Here is an 18,618-nt window from a genome sequence, read left to right as displayed (position 1 = left end):
TGCAGCACTGGGTGGTGAATGCATGGCTCTGCCTCTGGCCTTCCTCCCTCTGTGCCCCCACGGCCCTGGCCTGCCTCCTGACCTGAGAGGCGACGGCTGAGCGCCTGCCTGCCGGGCCGTGCCAACGCCAGGCCTCTGGGTGCGGCCTGGGCCTGCACGGCCCCCGGCCCCTCTACTCGTGAGGAGCCTCCAGGGCCGGCCAAGGTTTGTAGAAGACCCCGGAGCCCTCAGCGGAGCCGCCACAAGAGCCGAGGGGGGCGAGACCCAGCCCCGCCAGCCCCGCCAGCGCCCTGAGGGCAGCGGGGCCCGCCGCGCCCCCGCCGCGCCGCTGCTCTCTGGCGCCCCCCGGCGGCCCCGGGTGCTGCGGGGGCAGCGCGGGGCAAGGCGGGAGCCGAACCGCGCTGGTCCCGGTGCCGGCCCGGGGGCTCGGCAGGGGAGCGGGACGGGACCCTCCGTGCGGGGCCTGCGGTGCTGCGGACGCGGAGCCCGCGTCCCACCGGCCTGGAGGGAGGGAGGGAAGGAGGGGAGGGCAGGCAGCGGGGCCGTCAGGCCGACCCGTCCAACCTCCCGGCCCTGCCTGCCGGGTGTCGGGTTCGTGAAACTCGCATGAAATGTGCTTAATTATCTGTGCGCTATCCCGCTGGCCCGCCCGGCGATGCGGGGCGGCCATCCCCCTTTCATTCACGTAGTTGGTTCTGAACTCTTTTAACTGGAAAATGTCCTGGCGCTGGGTCTGCGGGACCTTGGGGGGAAAAAGGGAAAGGAGTCAAGCACCGGGAAATAAATAAAGAAATAGAAATAATAATAATTAAAAAAAACACGCGAGATGCCCATAAATGTGCAGCCTCGGGGGGGGCGGTCTGTTTTGGTGGGGTTTGTTTTTTTTTTTTGGCGATATTAAACCACCCGCTCCGGCGCTGCTTGGCGTGAAAACCAGGTGGGCCGCGGCTTGGGCTGAGCCTCCCGCTGCCCGCCCGCCCGCCCGCCTGCCTGCCTGCCTGCCGGGCGCTCCCCGAGCCCCGGTGCCGGTCCCGGGCCGTGCCGTGCCGGCGCTGCGGTCCCGCCCCGCACACAGCCCCGCACGTGAGGCGCCGGCCCCCTCCCAGCTGAGCGCTCAGCTGACCCCGCCGCCCGAGGGGCCGGGCCGCGCCGCCGCTCCTCACTGGCGCAGCGCGGGGCCCGGGCCGGCCGCGCCCGCCCCTGCCTCCTCCTCCTCCTCCTCCTCCGCGCCCAGCCCCGCACCGCCCACCGCCGCCGCTGCGCCCTTCGCCGCCCGCACCTCCCCGCAGCCTGCCCCGATGCTCTGAGCCCGCGCGGCCCCAGACCCGGCCCCTTCCCCCGGCTGCGCCGCCATCTCCCCGCGCCCCGCGGCGGCCATTGGAGCCGCCCGCTTCGCATCCAGGGAGCCGGCGGGAGAAGAAACCGAGCCCCGCCGCCGCCATGGACAGCCCCGGCGGCGTCACCGACAAGAAGAGGTACCGCCAGCCGGCGCCGCGGCCTCCCGAGCAGCCCTGCCTCGCTCGCCGCCTTTCCCCCCCGTCCCCTCCCCCGGTGCTGCCGGCCCCCGGGCCCCCCGCTTTGTTACTGCCGCCCCCTCCGCGTCCTTCCCCCCCCCCCCCCCGGCTCTTATCCCCTCCCCGCGCTCCCCCAGCCCGCGGAGCGCTTCGCTCTTTCATTCCTTCTCCTCCCCTCCGTCCACGTCGCCATTTTGTCGGCGGGGGGAGCGGGCCGGGGCCCCGCCGCCGGGGGAGGGGGAGCTCCGTGTGCCGGGACGCCTCTCCCGCCGCGGGAGCTGTCCCGCCGGCCCGCTCTGCCCTCGCCCGCTTTCCACCCCCCCCGCCCCCGGGAGGCGGCCGTGGGCCCCTCCGCCCTGGCGTCTGGGCGGCTTGTGTGCCCGAAAGCGGGGCAGGCGGGCCCGGCGGCGGGGAAGAGGGGTGTGAGGGAAGCCACGGAGGGGTTGGGAAAGGCCTGGTTGGGGTGCCGGGGTGCGCCCTGCGGGGAGCGACGTCGGGGGGGCTCCCGCTGCTGCTGCTGCTGAGAATGAGCGGGGGGGGGGGGGGGAAGGAATCGGCTGGGCTTTCTTCCAGGCGGCCTCCGAGGGCTGCGGTGTTCAGGGTTTATTTTGCAGGAAAGGGGGCTGCTTTGGAATCTGGAAAGGTGAAGCTGTTCAGGAAACTCTCAAGCCACCCCAAAACCCACGCCGGGGGGGTGGGGGGGTGAACGGGACGGGACCGTGGGGGGTGGCGGGTGGACAGTGTGAATTGAGGAGGATGAATAATTCACCGGGGGTTGTTAGAACAAATTAGGAGGGGGAAATAAAAGCCCTTAAAAGCCTTTGTTACACGGGGAAGTTCGGGAGTTACGAGTGGGTGACCAGATCCTCTGCCTTGGTGCTCCGGCGCGCTTTGTGGAAGGATTAATTGCCCTTATCGCCAACCTGCAGGAGACTCCGTTTGTTTATACTGATACAGATACCTCTTTTTTTTTTTCCTTTTTTTTTTTTAAGATGGGTTTTCTCCGCTCTTGTATCAAAGGGTCGTCTGAGTAGGTTAAACGTAGTCAGCACGAAGCGTGTAAGTCGTGTTGGAAGACTGGCTGGCTTGTAAAATGGATGGTGAGCTTTGTGCTGGGCTGGGAGCGGGCAGCGCTTCACCTCCGAGGCAGGATCCTCTCGGTAGTCGTTTGGAGTTGTTACAGCGGTGCAGGGGGGTGGAGATGAGGGAGAAACAGCTTTTAAATCTCATGAAATCCGTACAGTGGGGTACTTGGGGGTGATACCTGCTCTGCAACCTTTGCTTTGTCTACTTAAAGCTAATGGCTTATTGAGAAGCCTGGGTGAAAATGTTGCAACAGAAATGCTTTGCTCTGCTGCCCTCATTTAGTGGCAGATCTAGATCTGGAGTTTGAGACTTTGTTGTGCTCTGTTGCTGGTTTTTGTTTTGTTTTCCTCTTAAGCATTTGTTATTTTTTACTTACCATTCTGTCCCACATGGGTACTTTTTTTTTTTTTTTTTTTTTTTGCAATTTCCTTATCGTGGATGTAATCTGCTTTCTTCAGAATGTAAGAATCAGTATGCAAAGCTTATCCTTCCTTCCTAAGGGCCAGAGCTTAAGAAAGAGAATTTTGTTGTTTTCTGTTTCCTGTAGACTAAGTTCAAAGTTGGGAATGTTTCTTATAAAACCCTAAGGAATATTCAGATTACTTCTGTTGTAGGGTGCACTTTAATAGGAAACATTAAGCTGTATCTGTGGCACACTTACCCTGGGGGCTGTGAATGTGCAGTTGAGCAAAGATGGCCAAGCAAAAAGAAGGAAGGATATGAGCTCACCAGAGAGCTTAGAGAAAATCTCAAGCGTTTCTCAAGAACCTGGGTTGCTTTACAAGGTTTTGGGTTTGATGGTGTCCATGCTCAGAATACCTTCCGGGGAGAAGACCTTCCAGCCCTGTTCCATGATGATAAAACTGAAGATGATTGTGTATATAGTGCAGGTGTTAAGAACCTTTTATACCTTGTCCCTCCCTTGTATTTGGGTAGTGTTTGGCTCTTGATAGTTAAAATGAAGCTTGTTTGCTTTGTTACATGCTGTGAGATGCAGAAATTAAGGAAAATTTGTTTGTGTGTCTCAGTATTGCATAAGGGAATTTTAGTCATCATAGTACCTGGATGTATGGATTCATTTACTGGTTTGTTGAATCCATTCATTGATGTAGTCCTGAGCTTCTCATATACATACAGGGGTCAAGATTCCACAAGAAACCAAGTATCAGCAACATGATTAGGTATTGAGTTATTTGGGGTTTAGCTCTTCTTTAGTAGCTGTATCATCTTCACATGCTCCTGGGTTTTCCCCCATGTGCTACAGGGAGTGAGTTTGTCAGTGCATGGAGTGGGTAGAACAGCATTGTTGGGATCTTTGTTTGCTTATTGACTTTGGTTTGATTCAAATGTAAGACTTTTGTTGAGAAGTATGGTGATTTTTCTCAATATTCTTTAAACTCTAGTGTGCAGATGGCTGATGCTATTAAAAGTTTTTACCCAGGTCTGTCGCATGACACTTTGCTATTAGCAGAGTAGTTCTTGCCTCATTTTAAGTAAGTGAGCCATCCAGGGTTACTGGTTACTTAGTGGCTTGGAGCTGGTAGATACACTACAGAAATGAATCTTGGGTTGTTTTAAGTCCTTAATTGTAGCATAAAGTACATGTTAGCTTAATGGTATGGGTGCTAAATAAAAATGAGAAGCAGAGGGATTAAAAGTGATTTCTTGAGTGTTCAGTCTGAGTCTTAAGGTGGTATAAACGAGTGGAATTTAGCATCCTAACCTGAGTGCCTTGCAGAAAGAACTTCAGCTTTTTATCACAGTTGGAACTTGAAACTTCTTATCTAGTGTCTACGGGGATGATTTGAAAGACCAGCTTTTGGCTGCTGGATCTCTGCCACTCAAGTCCAGCTCCACAATCTGTTTGAGAACCCCAGGTCCTGTGTTGCTGGCTCTGAGGGGCAGTGGTTACTGCTGGCTTGTCTTAAACCTGTGAGGTGTGCAGGATTGTACCTGACATTGCTTTTGGTCTGTTAATTTCTTTCAACGTGAAACTGAGCCACCATTACTAGAGTCAAAGTGAATACAAAAACCTTTTGTGTATACTCTGTGCCTCGTGTTGTAAGAAGAGGAGAAACCTTTTATAAATCTGTAGATTCTCCCTGCAGGTACAGGGAGGGCAGAGAGGTTTCTGACTTACAGAACCGTGTTTTTACTGCTTTCTGGATTTTTCTGGATTGTTTGCCTTGCAATAGAGCTTACCCAGTGGTACTGTCAGTGTTTGTTCTCTGCCGTTTCCTCAAACATGAAACAGTTTTGAATTCCTTCAAGACAAGTGATCAGAAGTTACTTTCCAATGTCCTTTAAAGATGAAGGCACCAGGATAGTGCTGCTTCTCTGCCTCCTTGTTTTCAAGGCACTGAAAATCGGGGAGGGATAGGAGGATTTGCCTATTGCATTTATTTTGCATAATTTTGCACTGGTGGTGCTTTAGCTTCCTTTTATCAGTGAAGTTCTGAGTATTTGGCAGTGTGTTGATGGAAGCAGCAGGAGGGTTTTCTGGTTTTTGTTTACAGTCATGCTTGCTTTGCCCTTTTAAAACTGTCTTCAGTCTGCAGTCAGGGTCTCTTGGTTGGCATGCCTGAAATACCAAACTCCAGTCCACACTTAGCAGAGAGGTCTGCCTAGTGCAGATGTGATCAGATGGTCCAGGTTGTCAGGTGGTCTGTAACAAGGTGATGGGATGGTAAGGGGTTCTTATTTCAAGTACTTTCAAGCTTTTTTTAGCCACTCTGCCTTCTGAATAAATGCCTTTCTAGTGTCTCTGGAGGCATATCCTGGAATGTTTTTGTGAGGGAGAGAGCTAATGTTGCTGCATTCTGTTATCAGCAACTTAAATCTGGCAGTTAAGTCAACTTTTGGTTTAAGGGTGGAGGTGTGAAGTGGATAATCCATCTTAACTCTCTCTTTTAATTGCCACCCCCATTTTCTGGTTGTTTTTTTCTTCTTCTTAGATCACCATTATGGGCTTATTTAGGATAGGCTAAGATCGTGCTCAAGTATGTCTTTTGTAAGCCTTGAGAAGCACAGTTGCATGCTATGTTTCAGCTGCCACCAGAAGAGAGGCCAGAGAAGACCATCCTGCTATCGTGGAAGACTTCAGTCAGCAACATAGCAGCGTGCATTTGCTTAGAGGTGCTTGTTTCCTCCTCTGCACATTGTGAAAGCAACCATAGACCTTTGTTCCTCCCTATCATTGGACTATAATGTGTGGAGTTCATAAGGCTGTTTCCAAGACTCTGATGATGTGGGGAAAAAAAGGTCAATAAATATTAATAACACTAGCAAATGTCAGCAGTGCTGTAAGCCCAAACTGTTCTGGATTCCTAAGAGTGCACATGCTCACTGGTGTGCTTCTGGCCTGAAAATCTTGAAGACTCTTGCTGAGGCTTTGTAACTCAATGGATTTACTTTCTTCAGTGTGTTCGTGTTGTTCAATAATAATATTGCACCAGTTTGTTAGAAAGCTGGATTTTTGGTATTAAAGGAGACATTGAATGACAAACTGCTGATTTTTGAGTATTCTTTTTCATACTGCAGAAGAGTCTGGCAGCATTATCTCAGTTTATTCTTGAAGAGCTTGTTGTTGTGATATGCCAACAAAATGATTCTTAAATGATTGCAGAGTATGCATTGTTAAGTAAAACCATGGGGGAAGTACCACATGGTTCAGAAGTGGTGTAGGAGAGCTTCTAGATTTTCCTGATGATAGTGCTCTTTCAAGGAGATGCAAATACTCATCTGATTACATTGTGTTCTTTGAAAAAAAAACCAAACCCAAACGGCTTCAAAACAAAAACAAATTTTTCAAGAAGGTTAGTACGAAGGTGCAATAACCCGTTTCTAGCAAACTGATGTCCAAAAGGAAGGAATGTTCCAGATCAGAAGTCATCAGCTCAAATGCTCCTTTTATCTTCACATACACAGTTATATAGGCAGGTATTTACATGCCTCAGAAAAACCACCTAGGTAATGCATGGAAAGAACTTAGACCTTAATCATCTTTTCATGTTATAACAGCCCCTTTCTCTTTTGAATTTGAGAAAGTTTGAGCATTTTGAGCCTCTCCTGAGAAACCTCCTTTGTGTTAGAGCATGGGGAATAGTAGGCAGGAGAATCTGAGTTTTCCACTGAGTACTGCTCTGAAATGGAAGATGTTTGGGGGTTTTATGACTTTGGGAGCTACAGAAATGGTCCAGGAGAGAAGGAGAACCTTTTCACTCAGTAATGACTGAAAATTCAGGAGAGATACAGGTATCCAAATTACTAGTGGATATGAAGACTATTAATGTTTTCCTCTACTGAGATCTCTGCTCTTTAGTTTAGAACAGAAGTCTCTCTCTGAAAATTAAGTTCTCAAATTATTAGAAACATGAAATCATGTGACTACATGCCAGCACATATGTATCTTTATAAATACAGTTTATGTAGGTGATGAACACTTTAGGATTCTTTGATGTGGAGCCATAGCCTCAGTTGATGTAAATTAGCACAGGTTCATTGAAGCTATGCCTGTTCATACCAGCCTAGGGGTTTGGTCCAAGATCTCAGAGTAAGTGCATTGATAAAGAGGAGTTTCATCATATGCATCATCTGTAATTTCTTTCTGTTGAAGCCTGATAATACTGGGACTTGGACAAAATTGCCACCTTTTAAAACATTGAGATGTTTTAGTACCAATATATTTGAAATTACTCTGGTGGCACAGAAGAACTGGTGCTTGAAGAAGATCTATTAGTAGTTCCTTAAAGTTATCAAATACATAATCAACTCTGTATGTGTTAGGAGGGACACTGTGCAGCTTCTGTTTAATTTGGTGTGAATGAATGCTTGCTAAGCATTTTGAAGGAAAATGTTACAACAGATCTACACCAAAATAGGGGCCTGAAGTTCAAGTGAAGAATTGAGGAAAGTGAATCAGCAGCACTGAACTGTGCTATTATATTACAGGATTGGAAGGTTTTACCAAGTAACTTTATTAAATAAACCTTTTCAACTCGATTTGTAATAATCCTGGAAGTGTTACCTGAAAATGATGACCCATTTTGTTTACCAGAAAGAGTCGTTTCACTGTCAATCCTAATCCCAAACCAAATTGGTGTTAATTTATGAAAATCCGTGCATTTCAAGAAGCAAAACATTTGAGAGCAGGACACCTGTTTTTGTGGGGTTATTTTATGCAGCTCACAATCGAGCACAGCAAATGGACTGTTACCCTAGGAAGTTACTAGAAGATTATGCCGTTGTCCCTTGCTCTCACCCATTGGAAGAGATGGGAGTATGCTCCAAGGAACAGAAGACTTGAAGTAATACGCATCAAATAGAAAAGCAGCAGCATGTAGTAACTAAGCTAAAGAAAGGAGAAGCTCTTTGTAATTTAGCTGTTGATGGGAGTCTTCAGTGCTCAGTCTTTCAGAAAGGACTTTTTCCTTGCACTATTGAATCTACTGGATGTTGAACTGACCGTTGCAGCAGGCTTTTTGTCCTGCCTCCTGTTGTTAGCATTATCTAGACTGCTTAGTGGATTTGTTTATTCTTTATTCATACAGAAAAATAAAATTTTGTATCTCTTCTGTTTTGGCTTTTTTTTTTTTTAGTTCTTAAAATCTTTGATCATTAAATACCCCGTAAACTGAAAGCTGTTGAGGATTGTGAGGTGAAGGGACAAGAACTTGGATGGAAGCAGTAAAGGAAAATGTCCAGCCCCTAGTCTGGAAAACTTGAATGCAATGACATAAAATAAATTATGTATTTTAAAGCCACGATTTAGACTAATATTAGTTACTTCATCACGAGTCTCCATCTGTTTTAGCTACGAGCTGCTGAATCTTCATTGTTAACTGAGAGCTTGTCGGGTATCTTGGGGATATGTTTTGCATATTTTTTGTGAGTTTATTAGAAGCAAAAGCAGTAGGGCTGCAGGGAGGGGAGCACTTAGTGGCTAGTTCTGGCAAGCCCATGTCCAGATATCTCTCCAGAATAATTGTGGTTTTTCTGTAATAAACAACATAATTTAACTACTATGTATCTTTCATCCTAAAGGGCAGAGCATAGCTAATTAAAATAATAATCATGTATTCCACAAAAAAGCCAAATAACCTAGTTGGAAAAAAAAAGTTCTTAACAACCAACCACTGTGTGCCATGTGGTTATTTTAAAACAGTAAATTACTATGCAGAGGTAGGTTACATTGTTTAGTAAGACACAGCAGAATCACTTCACCATATTCTGAATTAGAAATACTAATTTTGGGAGTTTATACCTTCTTACTCACACTTTCTAAGCAGGGAGGTAGTTGGGGTTTCAGGTCAATTTAAGGCCAAATCCAGGTGATGGATAATCTTGGCACTGTGCTGGCTTCAGGAGTTTTGGGCTTGGTTGCCAGCTCTTACATGCCATAATTCATTTGTCTGTAAAAGGGCTGTTCATATAGACTTCATGGTCTTGATAGCAAGAGTTGATTTTGTAACCTAACACGTAGTTCAGTGGAGTCTCTTCTCTCTGCCTCATTTTGCAAACAGCAATGGGTGTCAGTGTTCACTCAAAGCATTTCTGCTGCTGTAGCTAATTCAGTTTGAAATGCTTGCTTGCTCTCTTAATTCATTAGGGTTTTTTTTTCAGTTAGGTTTATTTTGTTGGTGGTCAAGTTGTGGTAAATGTCTGCAACTACCCTCATGTAAAGAAAATGGTTTAAATTGCTATGTTCAAAGCTAATATACAAAGGAATGAATTTTAATAGTTTATTCACAGAGGTGGTGTCTCTGCTTGGATATTATACTAGTTTCTGCAATTAAATCTCTTCTGAATCTTTTGTACTGTATGTAAGGAACTTCTCATTTTTTTTCCCAACTTGGATTACTGGGCTGTAATGTTCATTAATTCATAATGAGCAAGACTTTCTTCTAGAACATCACATGCTTGTGATTACACATTTGATTTTTTTTGCTTGGTATTTTCCTTGCAAGAACTCTCTACACAGACACTAAAATAAAGAGAACTGGTAAATCAAATTGACAAAAGCAATAATACTTAAAACCATGTCAAAACAAGAAGAGGCAAAACTGTAACCCAGAGTTTATAATGTATTGGTAGCTGAGAGGCTGCTCTAATTCTGTAATGCAGCTATAGAAGCAAGGCTCACCCCTCCTAACCACTTTGGAAAGAGTAAAATTTATGGAGAATTTCCAGTTATATTGCAGTTCCCAGAAAGCCTGCCTGTTGAACTGAAGATTCAGACTTTGCAATACATGTTTGAGAGCACAGTCTGAAATGCCTACTCCCCTGCCATTGGTTGGTAGAAGTGTTTGGGCACCAGAAACGAGCGGCCTTGGAAGCTGGCACACAAGATGAAGCTGGTCCTCTGGCCCGTGTCCTCCCACCCCATTGCCTGACTTTCCTGTGTTTAAACAACAAAGATTGGGGCTCCCTTGCAAGACTGACTGTAGAGGACCCGGTTGCCCCGACCCTTAGCTCACAGCCTGTTGGGCCATTTGCCTGCTGAGCCATGAGCAGCCCGGGCTGCTGCCAGGCCAGACGGGGATGCTGCTGCTGGGCTGGGAGGCTGGGGGCAATGGGGCTTTCCGAGCTGCCTGCCACCCTGGGTGACATTTGGGGCGAGTCCATCTCAGGAATAGGTAGTGTTGACTCTACAGCTCTGTCTCCCTGGCTGAAGTTGATCAACTGAAATTAAAAAGTATTTTTAAGGGGGTAAGGAGGCTAATTGGCATATTCTCTGTCCATGCCAGGTGGAAGATGAGGGGCTTTTGTTTTCTGGGTGTGGGGTTTTGTTTTGTTTTGTGGGTTGGTGTTTTTTTTTAAGAATACTTGCATCATTAACTCACCATATATTTAAATAACTGGATCGGACTGGTGTTCTCTTACATAACAAACCAGTGTTTCATATGAAGTTGTCTTCAGGGAAGTTGAGTTAGACTATTTTAGTTTCTCTGTGGTAAGCACTGGGCTTGCCTAGGACTTCTTTCCATGGAAGAATAATTTAGTATATATTGCGGCTAGCAACTGTGGATAAAATGGAGACCTCACAAACAGTGGAGACAATCAAATGGCTGCATATTCAGCACAGTCAAAGGACTAGAGCTCTGTTGTAATATGTTCTTTGTCGTCTGTATCTTTTAAGTGAGCTTGTATCTAGGTGGTATTTTGTTGGCTGAGGTGTTCAGTTGTGCTGCAGGTGAGAGTGGTTGGCTTGGACATGCCCAGGGTTGAGCTCTTCATGGCCACCATGGACACAGCCAGTTATACTGATGGAATTATACCCATATTGGGCTGTTCTGCTGGGCGATGGCTGCAAACCTTAGGAAGGAATTGCATCTCTGTACATACAGCTGTGCTGGCAGAAGCAGCTGGTTTAGGCTAGGCAGGAAAAGATGAGCAGGTTTTGTACCAAACCCAGGAATGATTTCAACCTTAAAAGCAAAATATGAGGCCACTTACAGTTCTACTTTCTAAGTTCCAATACCATCACGATAACATATGTTAATGTATTATTTCATTGTAATAGTTGCATCTTGTCTTTTTTTTTTCATAGTGAAGAAAAAATAAAGCTGTGTTGTAGGGGATATGGGCTTTGTGACTCCATTTCTAAGCCAGGTATTTTCAGTATTAGTTTTACAGTCTAACATGGAAGTACTGTGTATTAAATCCTGTACTGGAAAGTGATGGGAATTCATGTCAGAAGTGAAAACTAGTTAAACTTCAGTAATGAGATGTACTGGATTTGAGGCACATAATTCATTTGGATTATATTGCTTCCACATGATGTATTTCTGTGAAACTGTTTAAGAACAGATACCGTGATAAATACAAAGCCACTTGATTGTAGGAAACAATTTTGAAAAGAAAAATAGGAATCACTATCTGAAGGTGCTTACAGGTTTTTTTAGAATGTGATCAAAACCAGAAAGGTGACCCTGGATTAATTAATACATGCACAATAGTTGTTCTGCCTGGGAACTGGAAACAGCTAGAGAGAAAAATAAAAATTATTAGAGAGCCAGTAAGTTAGAATGAGAGAGAGGCTAGAAAATAGATAACAACAGTACAGCCACATACAGGGGAAAAAAAGAAACCTTCACCCTGATTGTGTTAATGTAATACTGTGTATGCAATGTAAAATTTTCCTTGTCACTGGCTGATGATAAGAAACTAGAAGAAGACAAAGCTGACATGCTGCACATTTTAAGATCTGTCTGCTAACCACTTTTAATCTAGTTAGTGATTTTTAATGGAAATTTATCAGTTAGTGATGGCATTTTCCAGGGTTTTTCCTGGTCTTAGTCACTGATGGTAAATGAGGAGGAACAAGTCAGATTTCAGTGTGGCCGTTGACTAGTTGTACACTTGAGATGAAAACTGTGGGTTGTATTTAGAAGCTTGGGAAATCACTTGTAGAAATAGGCAGTGGTGGGCAGAGGAGTTCTTGAGGTGATATGAGGGACAATGTTGTTTGAGACACTCTCTTGGCCCAAATGGTTCATGGGTCCATAATGACAAGAATGGCACATTAGGGTAGAGAGGCTGTGCACATGGGACTGCTGCTGGTGTGCTTTTTTCTGAAGGCTGCTGGGCTGATTCTTGCTGCAAAAACCTTCTGTAAAGCTTGGCTTATATTCACCTTGCTGTATTTTAAAGCCTTTTTGATTTGAGACAGTGAGTGATAGCCTGGGTAATACCATTCAGGTGAGCTCTTCATTCAGCTGCAGTTGTGAAATACTGCTTTGCTCTGGGTCACGGACTTGAATATCTTTTGGCACTGAAATACTTCTTCAGCTATTGCATGTAGACATCTCTTACATATAAAAAGTGCCTAGTATTGGGTTTAAAACTGTCAGTGAAACGCTGCTTTCTGTGAGCTGTGGTGCATAACCTGCTTTGGATTGCTTTCTGCTTCTGTATTCTGATGGCAGAAATACAAAATGGAAATGAATGTCTGGCACTGAAAATTGTGCAGGAAACATCAGACCTGAAAATGCATGCAATTTCCTGTCTAGCACTGGTATTTCTGATATTTTCATTGCATATATAATCCACTCCTCAGCTGAGATTTTCTTCTGAATCTTTCTGTGTTTTTCTTTCAAGTGGGACTGGTAGCAGAAGGTTGCAATACAGCTCATAAGTTTGGGGTTTAATTGAAATGGAGCTCGGGTTCCTGTTGTCTCTACAGTATGGTGTTTTTGTTGTGAAAACCATGAGTTTTAAACGTGGGCACTTCTGAAAATCTCTCTTAAATTCTGTTATTTATTTAAGCTGATTTAGTGGCAGTTCTCACCTCACTGTTTCAAGTCCTGATCCTTAAGCTCCCCCTGAGACCAAGCTCACTTTAGAAATAGATTTTCTTTACAGGAATTCAACATCCCCTAATTGACTGCACAGACACTTACGGGCAGGTACATGCAGTGATTGGTTGTTTTTTTCATTTACTTTGTGCAACTGAAATTAAGAAAGTTGTGACAGTGAAGAGTTTCATTTTTGCCTTTTTTCTATGATTTGGTGGCATGTCACGTTGAGGCAACTCTGACTTCACTAGGTAATTAAACCTCATTTGGGAATGATGACCTTTTCCCTATTAATTTGATCTATTAAAGCTCTTTGAAGCTGGTAGTTAATATTCCTACTTAAATTGCTGTGTTTTACTCAGATTGGTTACAGCTTACTTTTAAAGAGCAGCTAAAAATAGCAAACTTGTGCTGTACAGTTTAAGCACTATCTATAGTAGTAGCCTTTCCAGAAAGGAAATGCATAGCAAGAGGGAAAGGAGACTGCTGCTCAGAGATCACTGGTTGGTACCAACATTGCACTTAAGTTTTGGCCCTTGCCAAGTCAGGCAGCACTCAGGCAGCACTTGATTCTCTTACTTGGGGATTAATTTTTAACAGAAGCCCCATGAAGCTGGATTTGAGCAGCGTTTCAGCTGGTAATTAATAATTCAATGGTTGTGAGAAGTTTTGACTGTTCATGTTGAAGTCTGCTGGTAAAGAGAATACCAGGCAAAAATCTAGAAACTGGTGGAAATATTTTCAAGAACATCAGGCTTTCAGAAAGAAAATACAAGGGAAAGAGCTGAAGACACAACTTGTGAGGTTTGCATCTATTTTCATCTCTTGCCTTGTCCTTCTCTGCATGCCCCTGGTGATTCATACAAGCCTGACAAACTTGTAGACTTGAAGTGCACAGACAACTGGCTGAACATGAGCCAGCAGTGTGCCCAGGTGGCCAAGAAGGCCAATGGCATCCTGGCTTGTATCAGAAATAGTGTGACCAGCAGGTAGATATGGTGCTTCAGGAGATGGTTTAGTGCAGGATGGATGGTTGTACTTGGTGATCTTGAAGGTCTTTTCCAACCTTAATGATTCTATGATTCTATAATTATTGGCAAAGCATGGGGGTTTTAACTTAAAAGTGTCTGCAGTTGGAAAGGAAGGCATGATAAAACTACAGGCATCTAGGCAGATGGAAGCCAATTACTTCCAGCAGTTTGTCCTTCATTTTATATATAAGGAGGAACTTTCTACAGGTCAGGGATTTGAATGAGTAACTAACAAAGAAAAATCTGACTTACAAGGTTGAATTTAAGGCAGCAGAAGTACTTTTAATCTTTGTTAGTGAAATCTGTGGTCCAAAAAAAGAGGACAAAGAGAATCCAGATGGTATTTCACCTCTGCCCTTGGTTTTCCACCAAAAGAAAAGGTACTTGAGACTAGTCTTCAGTAAGAAATGTTTAATCAGTCAGGTTACATAGCTAAACTATTTTTTCAGTTTTGTTAAAGGTCAGGCTTCTTGTAATGGCAGTTTCCAGATATATATACCTGTATGTCAGGAGCCTCAGACCAATATATCTATGACTAGAGCAGGAAGGTCTATTGTCACAGGAAAACTGAATGTGAAGAAATCTGTGAGATGGGAAATACTATCAGATATTTTAGGCTACCCTTCTGAGGAACACAAGCTTATATTCACAGAAACCAGAACTATTGTAAGTCTGGATTTTTTTATTATTTTTTTTACTACTAACCGCTAAGTTAGTTTTCCAAAACCCCTCATTACTAGTACGTTGCTATATTAAAGTTTGTTATTACATAGAAATTCTGATTCTATGGTCTAGTAGCCGGATTTTTGCTACCAAAGGAGAAAACTTGATCCTATACTTAGCTCGTATAAAATATGATTCTGAAAAATCAAGCTTTTAGCACTTCCTTCTACCAGCAGCAGCAGGGGGTAGGAGGACAGGATGGTGGGGTTAGGGATGGATGGAGATGCCATACAGTTTTATGAAGCTGGAAAAAATGAAGGTAATTGTACAAGAGATTCTGATGGCTTAATTTGTCTTTATCAGAGCTTATTAAACTTCTTTCATGTTTCAAGGCATTCATGCTTCCAGATCAGTCTTTGTAATATTGTTGCTCTCATGTTTCTGCACAGACTAAGCAGGTTTTTGCCTTTTGTGGGTAATGCATCAGGTAAAGGACTGAAAATGTGTTCTTTTGGGTATGGATTTGACTGACTTTGAATCTGGTTTGTTATTTCCCAGGCAACATCAGCTCATGAATTGCTTTCCTCTGACATTTGTACTACCTCTCACAAGATGTGTGCTAATTAAAAAGGGCTTTTGCACAGATCCACAGATGTAGCAACGTGAATTTGGCAGTGGCAGCATGTGACTTGGAAGTGTAGTGAAATTTGAGAAAAGGAATTTCTAAACTGCTGGTAGAAAATAGTGCTGTGGTCTATTTTCTGTCTTTTTCAACTACTGACAATCTCTTAATGATAACATTAAAAGGCATACCACTTTGACTTACAAAAGCAGTGTTCCTAGACATATGTTTCTCTTACGGTTTTAATGAAAGTCAATGGAAAAAAGCAGATCCTGCAGATGACTGCAGCTGCCTTTTGTATCTCAGGTGTCTGCAAAGTAAAGATGTGGTGCCTTCAGAAGACATAAATGTAGAGAAAGAAAAATGGACAATAATACTGTATGCTTTTGTATCTTCCATTTAAAAATGAAAGCATATTTAAATGCAGTGGCATAATTTCCTCGGGGGCCACAGCAGCATTGAGTTCTTGTTCAAATGTAAGAAAAACCTGGAGCTCTGGTCTCAAAATGCTTAGTTAAAAAGTCCTGTGACAGATGTGTGAGACAAACATGAACCAGTCTGGGTTCTGGACAGTTGGACTTGGTGATCTTAGAGGTCTTTTCCAACCCTGACGATGTATGATTCTGTGTGATTCTGGGCAAAAGGAGAATTATCCACATTAGTGACTGACAGAGTGTCCCAGCTGTTTTGGTGCTTGCTCTGTGTGATCTGTCCTTCACTTCATGCATCCTGGGAGAGGCGAGTCTAGCAGAGGCAATGGAAGGAGAATGAGGCAACTTCTTAACCACTGGAGTGTTCCAGTATAGAGGAGACTATGGAAGAGGCTATATTGGAGAAAGAGCTGGGAAAGGGATGTTCTGGATCACTTGAAAAGCTGGACACCTTATGCTAAGTCAATACCCTTGCTTATCTGACCTATTAGGTGGACTTCATAAGGCTGGTAAAAAGGGAACAACTTGGGAGAGTGTACACAACAGTACTGGAGCATCTAGTGGGAAATAACTTCTGCTGTAGTACTTTGAATAAACTCAAGGAGTTAGGAGAGAGGAAGGAAATAGGATTTGGAGGCTAGAGAGACAGCAGTCAAGATGCAAGATAAGTACTTTGGGAATGGTTCTGAGTACATAGATGTCTGTTTGAAGAGCTGATCTTTTTGGAAGACTCTGGATTTGAATTTACTTCTGGTAGAGCCCAACCTGCTGCAGAACTGTATACACAGATTTACAGTTACACTTTTAAACTGAAGTTTTAAATTACTCCATTTCAATAATTGGTTAATTAGCAGCTTAGTTTCAGATTTAACTTAAACAGAAATCTGTGCTTCCTCTATTAACCTCAGACTTTGTTTCTATAGGATTAGCTCGGAGCGCAGAAAAGAGAAGTCACGAGATGCAGCCCGGTGCCGGAGGAGCAAGGAATCCGAAGTGTTCTACGAGCTGGCTCATCAGCTGCCCCTGCCCCACACTGTGAGTGCACATCTGGACAAGGCTTCCATTATGAGACTGACCATCAGCTACTTGCGCATGAGAAAGCTGCTAGATGCTGGTGAGTGGACAGGGCAGAATCTGGAAAAGGGGCTGGAGGTATATTGAGGAAGAAGCTGTTCCTGAAACCTGTCTGCAGTTAAATGTCTTAACAGCTGCATCCTTTCTATGGAGAGGTGGAAGACCTTACACTAGAAATAGGCTAGTGGTGATGGCACAGGAAAATACAGGCACTGTTCAATGGGCTTTGTTATTCCCTTTCTATTCTGATGATCCTAGTTGGCTCATCACAACCGTAGTGCCGTTTTCAGTCTCATTTGACCCTTCTCCCAAAGTTAATTTATTTCACTTAACCCTCCTTCTCCCCTAGAGAAGCATTTGTTTGTTCCAACCGTGCTTAATGAAACTGCAGGTGGTGGGTGCAAGTCTGATTTAGCTAACTGTAGGTCTTTCTCTTAAATATAAATTGCAGTATTTTTTTTGTAATTTATACTTCACTGAAGGTGAAATTAGCTGAGGCTAAGTCTGTCTCTGCAGTTACACCTACCCGTGCAACTTCAGGAGTATCTTGAGTTAGCTTATGATGCAGTATCTGGATAGCATGCTAAGGATTCTGTCATGGTTCTTTGTACTCATGCACACCTACCTATATTGTATAGAGGAGTAACTTTGGTAGCTGTACTCTGAAATGTCTCCTAGGAAGCCCCTGAGAAAAGTTTGTAATGCCTATTTGAGAGAAATGGTAATATTTTTGCCATGTAGACTTTTTCCTTAAGGTGGAAGGTTTTTTGGTTTATGCATAAAAGCACAGAGGTTTAACCTCACTCTGATTTTCTGTGATTTGTGATACCATTACTAGAGCTTGAATAATTGGTCACTTATCTAAGTGAGTTATGATGGTTTTGAACAGTCCTGCAAGGTTGACTCTGTGCAGAATGGTGTCAGAAGTCATTCCTGATGGTAAGTGAAGAATGGTTGATACTTACTTCAAAATGTGTGTCTGCTTGTAGGTGAGCTGGAAACAGAAGCCAAAATGGAGAAGGAACTGAACTGTTTCTACTTGAAAGCTCTTGATGGATTTGTCATGGTTCTGTCTGAAGATGGGGACATGATTTACATGTCTGAAAACGTGAACAAGTGTATGGGACTCACTCAGGTGCAACATTTCCTTAGACTGTTTCAAGTCTGTAAAAGCTGTTACATTTTTATATATGTGATGTTAGACAGCCCTATACCTTTTATTTTTTTGCAGTTTGAGTTGACGGGGCACAGTATATTTGATTTTGCTCATCCATGTGACCATGAAGAGCTGAGAGAAATGCTTACACACAGGAATGGTAAGAAGAAAGAAAAAAAAAAATCTATTTAATTTACTTAGGTATAGTTCCTGTTTGCATCAATACAGCTGGATATCTGCCAGAAAAGGGTGTTGAGAGAACCAACTAGTACATTTTGCTGCTTAAATCTCAAACCCTGTTCAGAGATACTGACAACAGAAATAACCAGAATGTTTTGGTAATCTCCTAATTGTAGGAGAGATGAGACTTCCTTATTACCCTTTATTCTAAAAACAAAATTAATGACTAAAACTGAGTTACTGAGAGTTGAAAGAATTAGTGTGCCTACAGGAATAAAATTGAAGGTAGATTGAAGGAGAATGATCTTAAGAAACTGCTGTAGAAGGATATGGAGATAAAAATTGGTGCATGTGTCTTGGTCTGGGCTTGCCTTTACAGGACAAATTCAAAGCAAATGCTCTCTTCCAGAAATCTGTGGGGGTATACTTAAGACATAAAAAAGGTACTATATTTAGGACACCAAAAACTAGTGGGGGAGTACTTGGACAGGCCCAAAAAGGGCTTTGGGATGGATGCTTCTCTGCACCTTAATTGGTGCATGAAATTGGTATCTTTTCACAGATTT

The 18,618-nt window shown here is 44.0% G+C and overlaps 1 protein-coding gene across 2 annotated transcripts in view; it reads left to right on the top strand.

The window, feature by feature from the left end:
- Window positions 1-1,254: 1,254 nt before the first annotated feature.
- HIF1A (hypoxia inducible factor 1 subunit alpha) overlaps window positions 1,255-18,618 on the top strand; it is a 34,394-nt gene continuing 17,030 nt past the window's right edge. Inside the window, exons 1-4 of one of the 2 annotated variants that reach the window (XR_007889637.1) lie at window positions 1,255-1,475; window positions 16,566-16,756; window positions 17,706-17,851; window positions 17,948-18,032. Coding sequence is in view for 1 of the 2 variants with exons in the window: in XM_051620972.1 (XP_051476932.1) it covers window positions 1,441-1,475; window positions 16,566-16,756; window positions 17,706-17,851; window positions 17,948-18,032 (457 nt within the window). In the remaining variant the exon portion in view is untranslated. The remainder of the gene's footprint in view (window positions 1,476-16,565; window positions 16,757-17,705; window positions 17,852-17,947; window positions 18,033-18,618) is intronic. The other variant, XM_051620972.1, reaches the window with a different exon arrangement.

The sequence above is a fragment of the Apus apus genome, chromosome 5 (assembly GCF_020740795.1).
Source record: "Apus apus isolate bApuApu2 chromosome 5, bApuApu2.pri.cur, whole genome shotgun sequence".
NCBI lineage: Eukaryota > Metazoa > Chordata > Aves > Apodiformes > Apodidae > Apus > Apus apus.
This window is presented reverse-complemented; position numbering and strand designations above follow the sequence as displayed.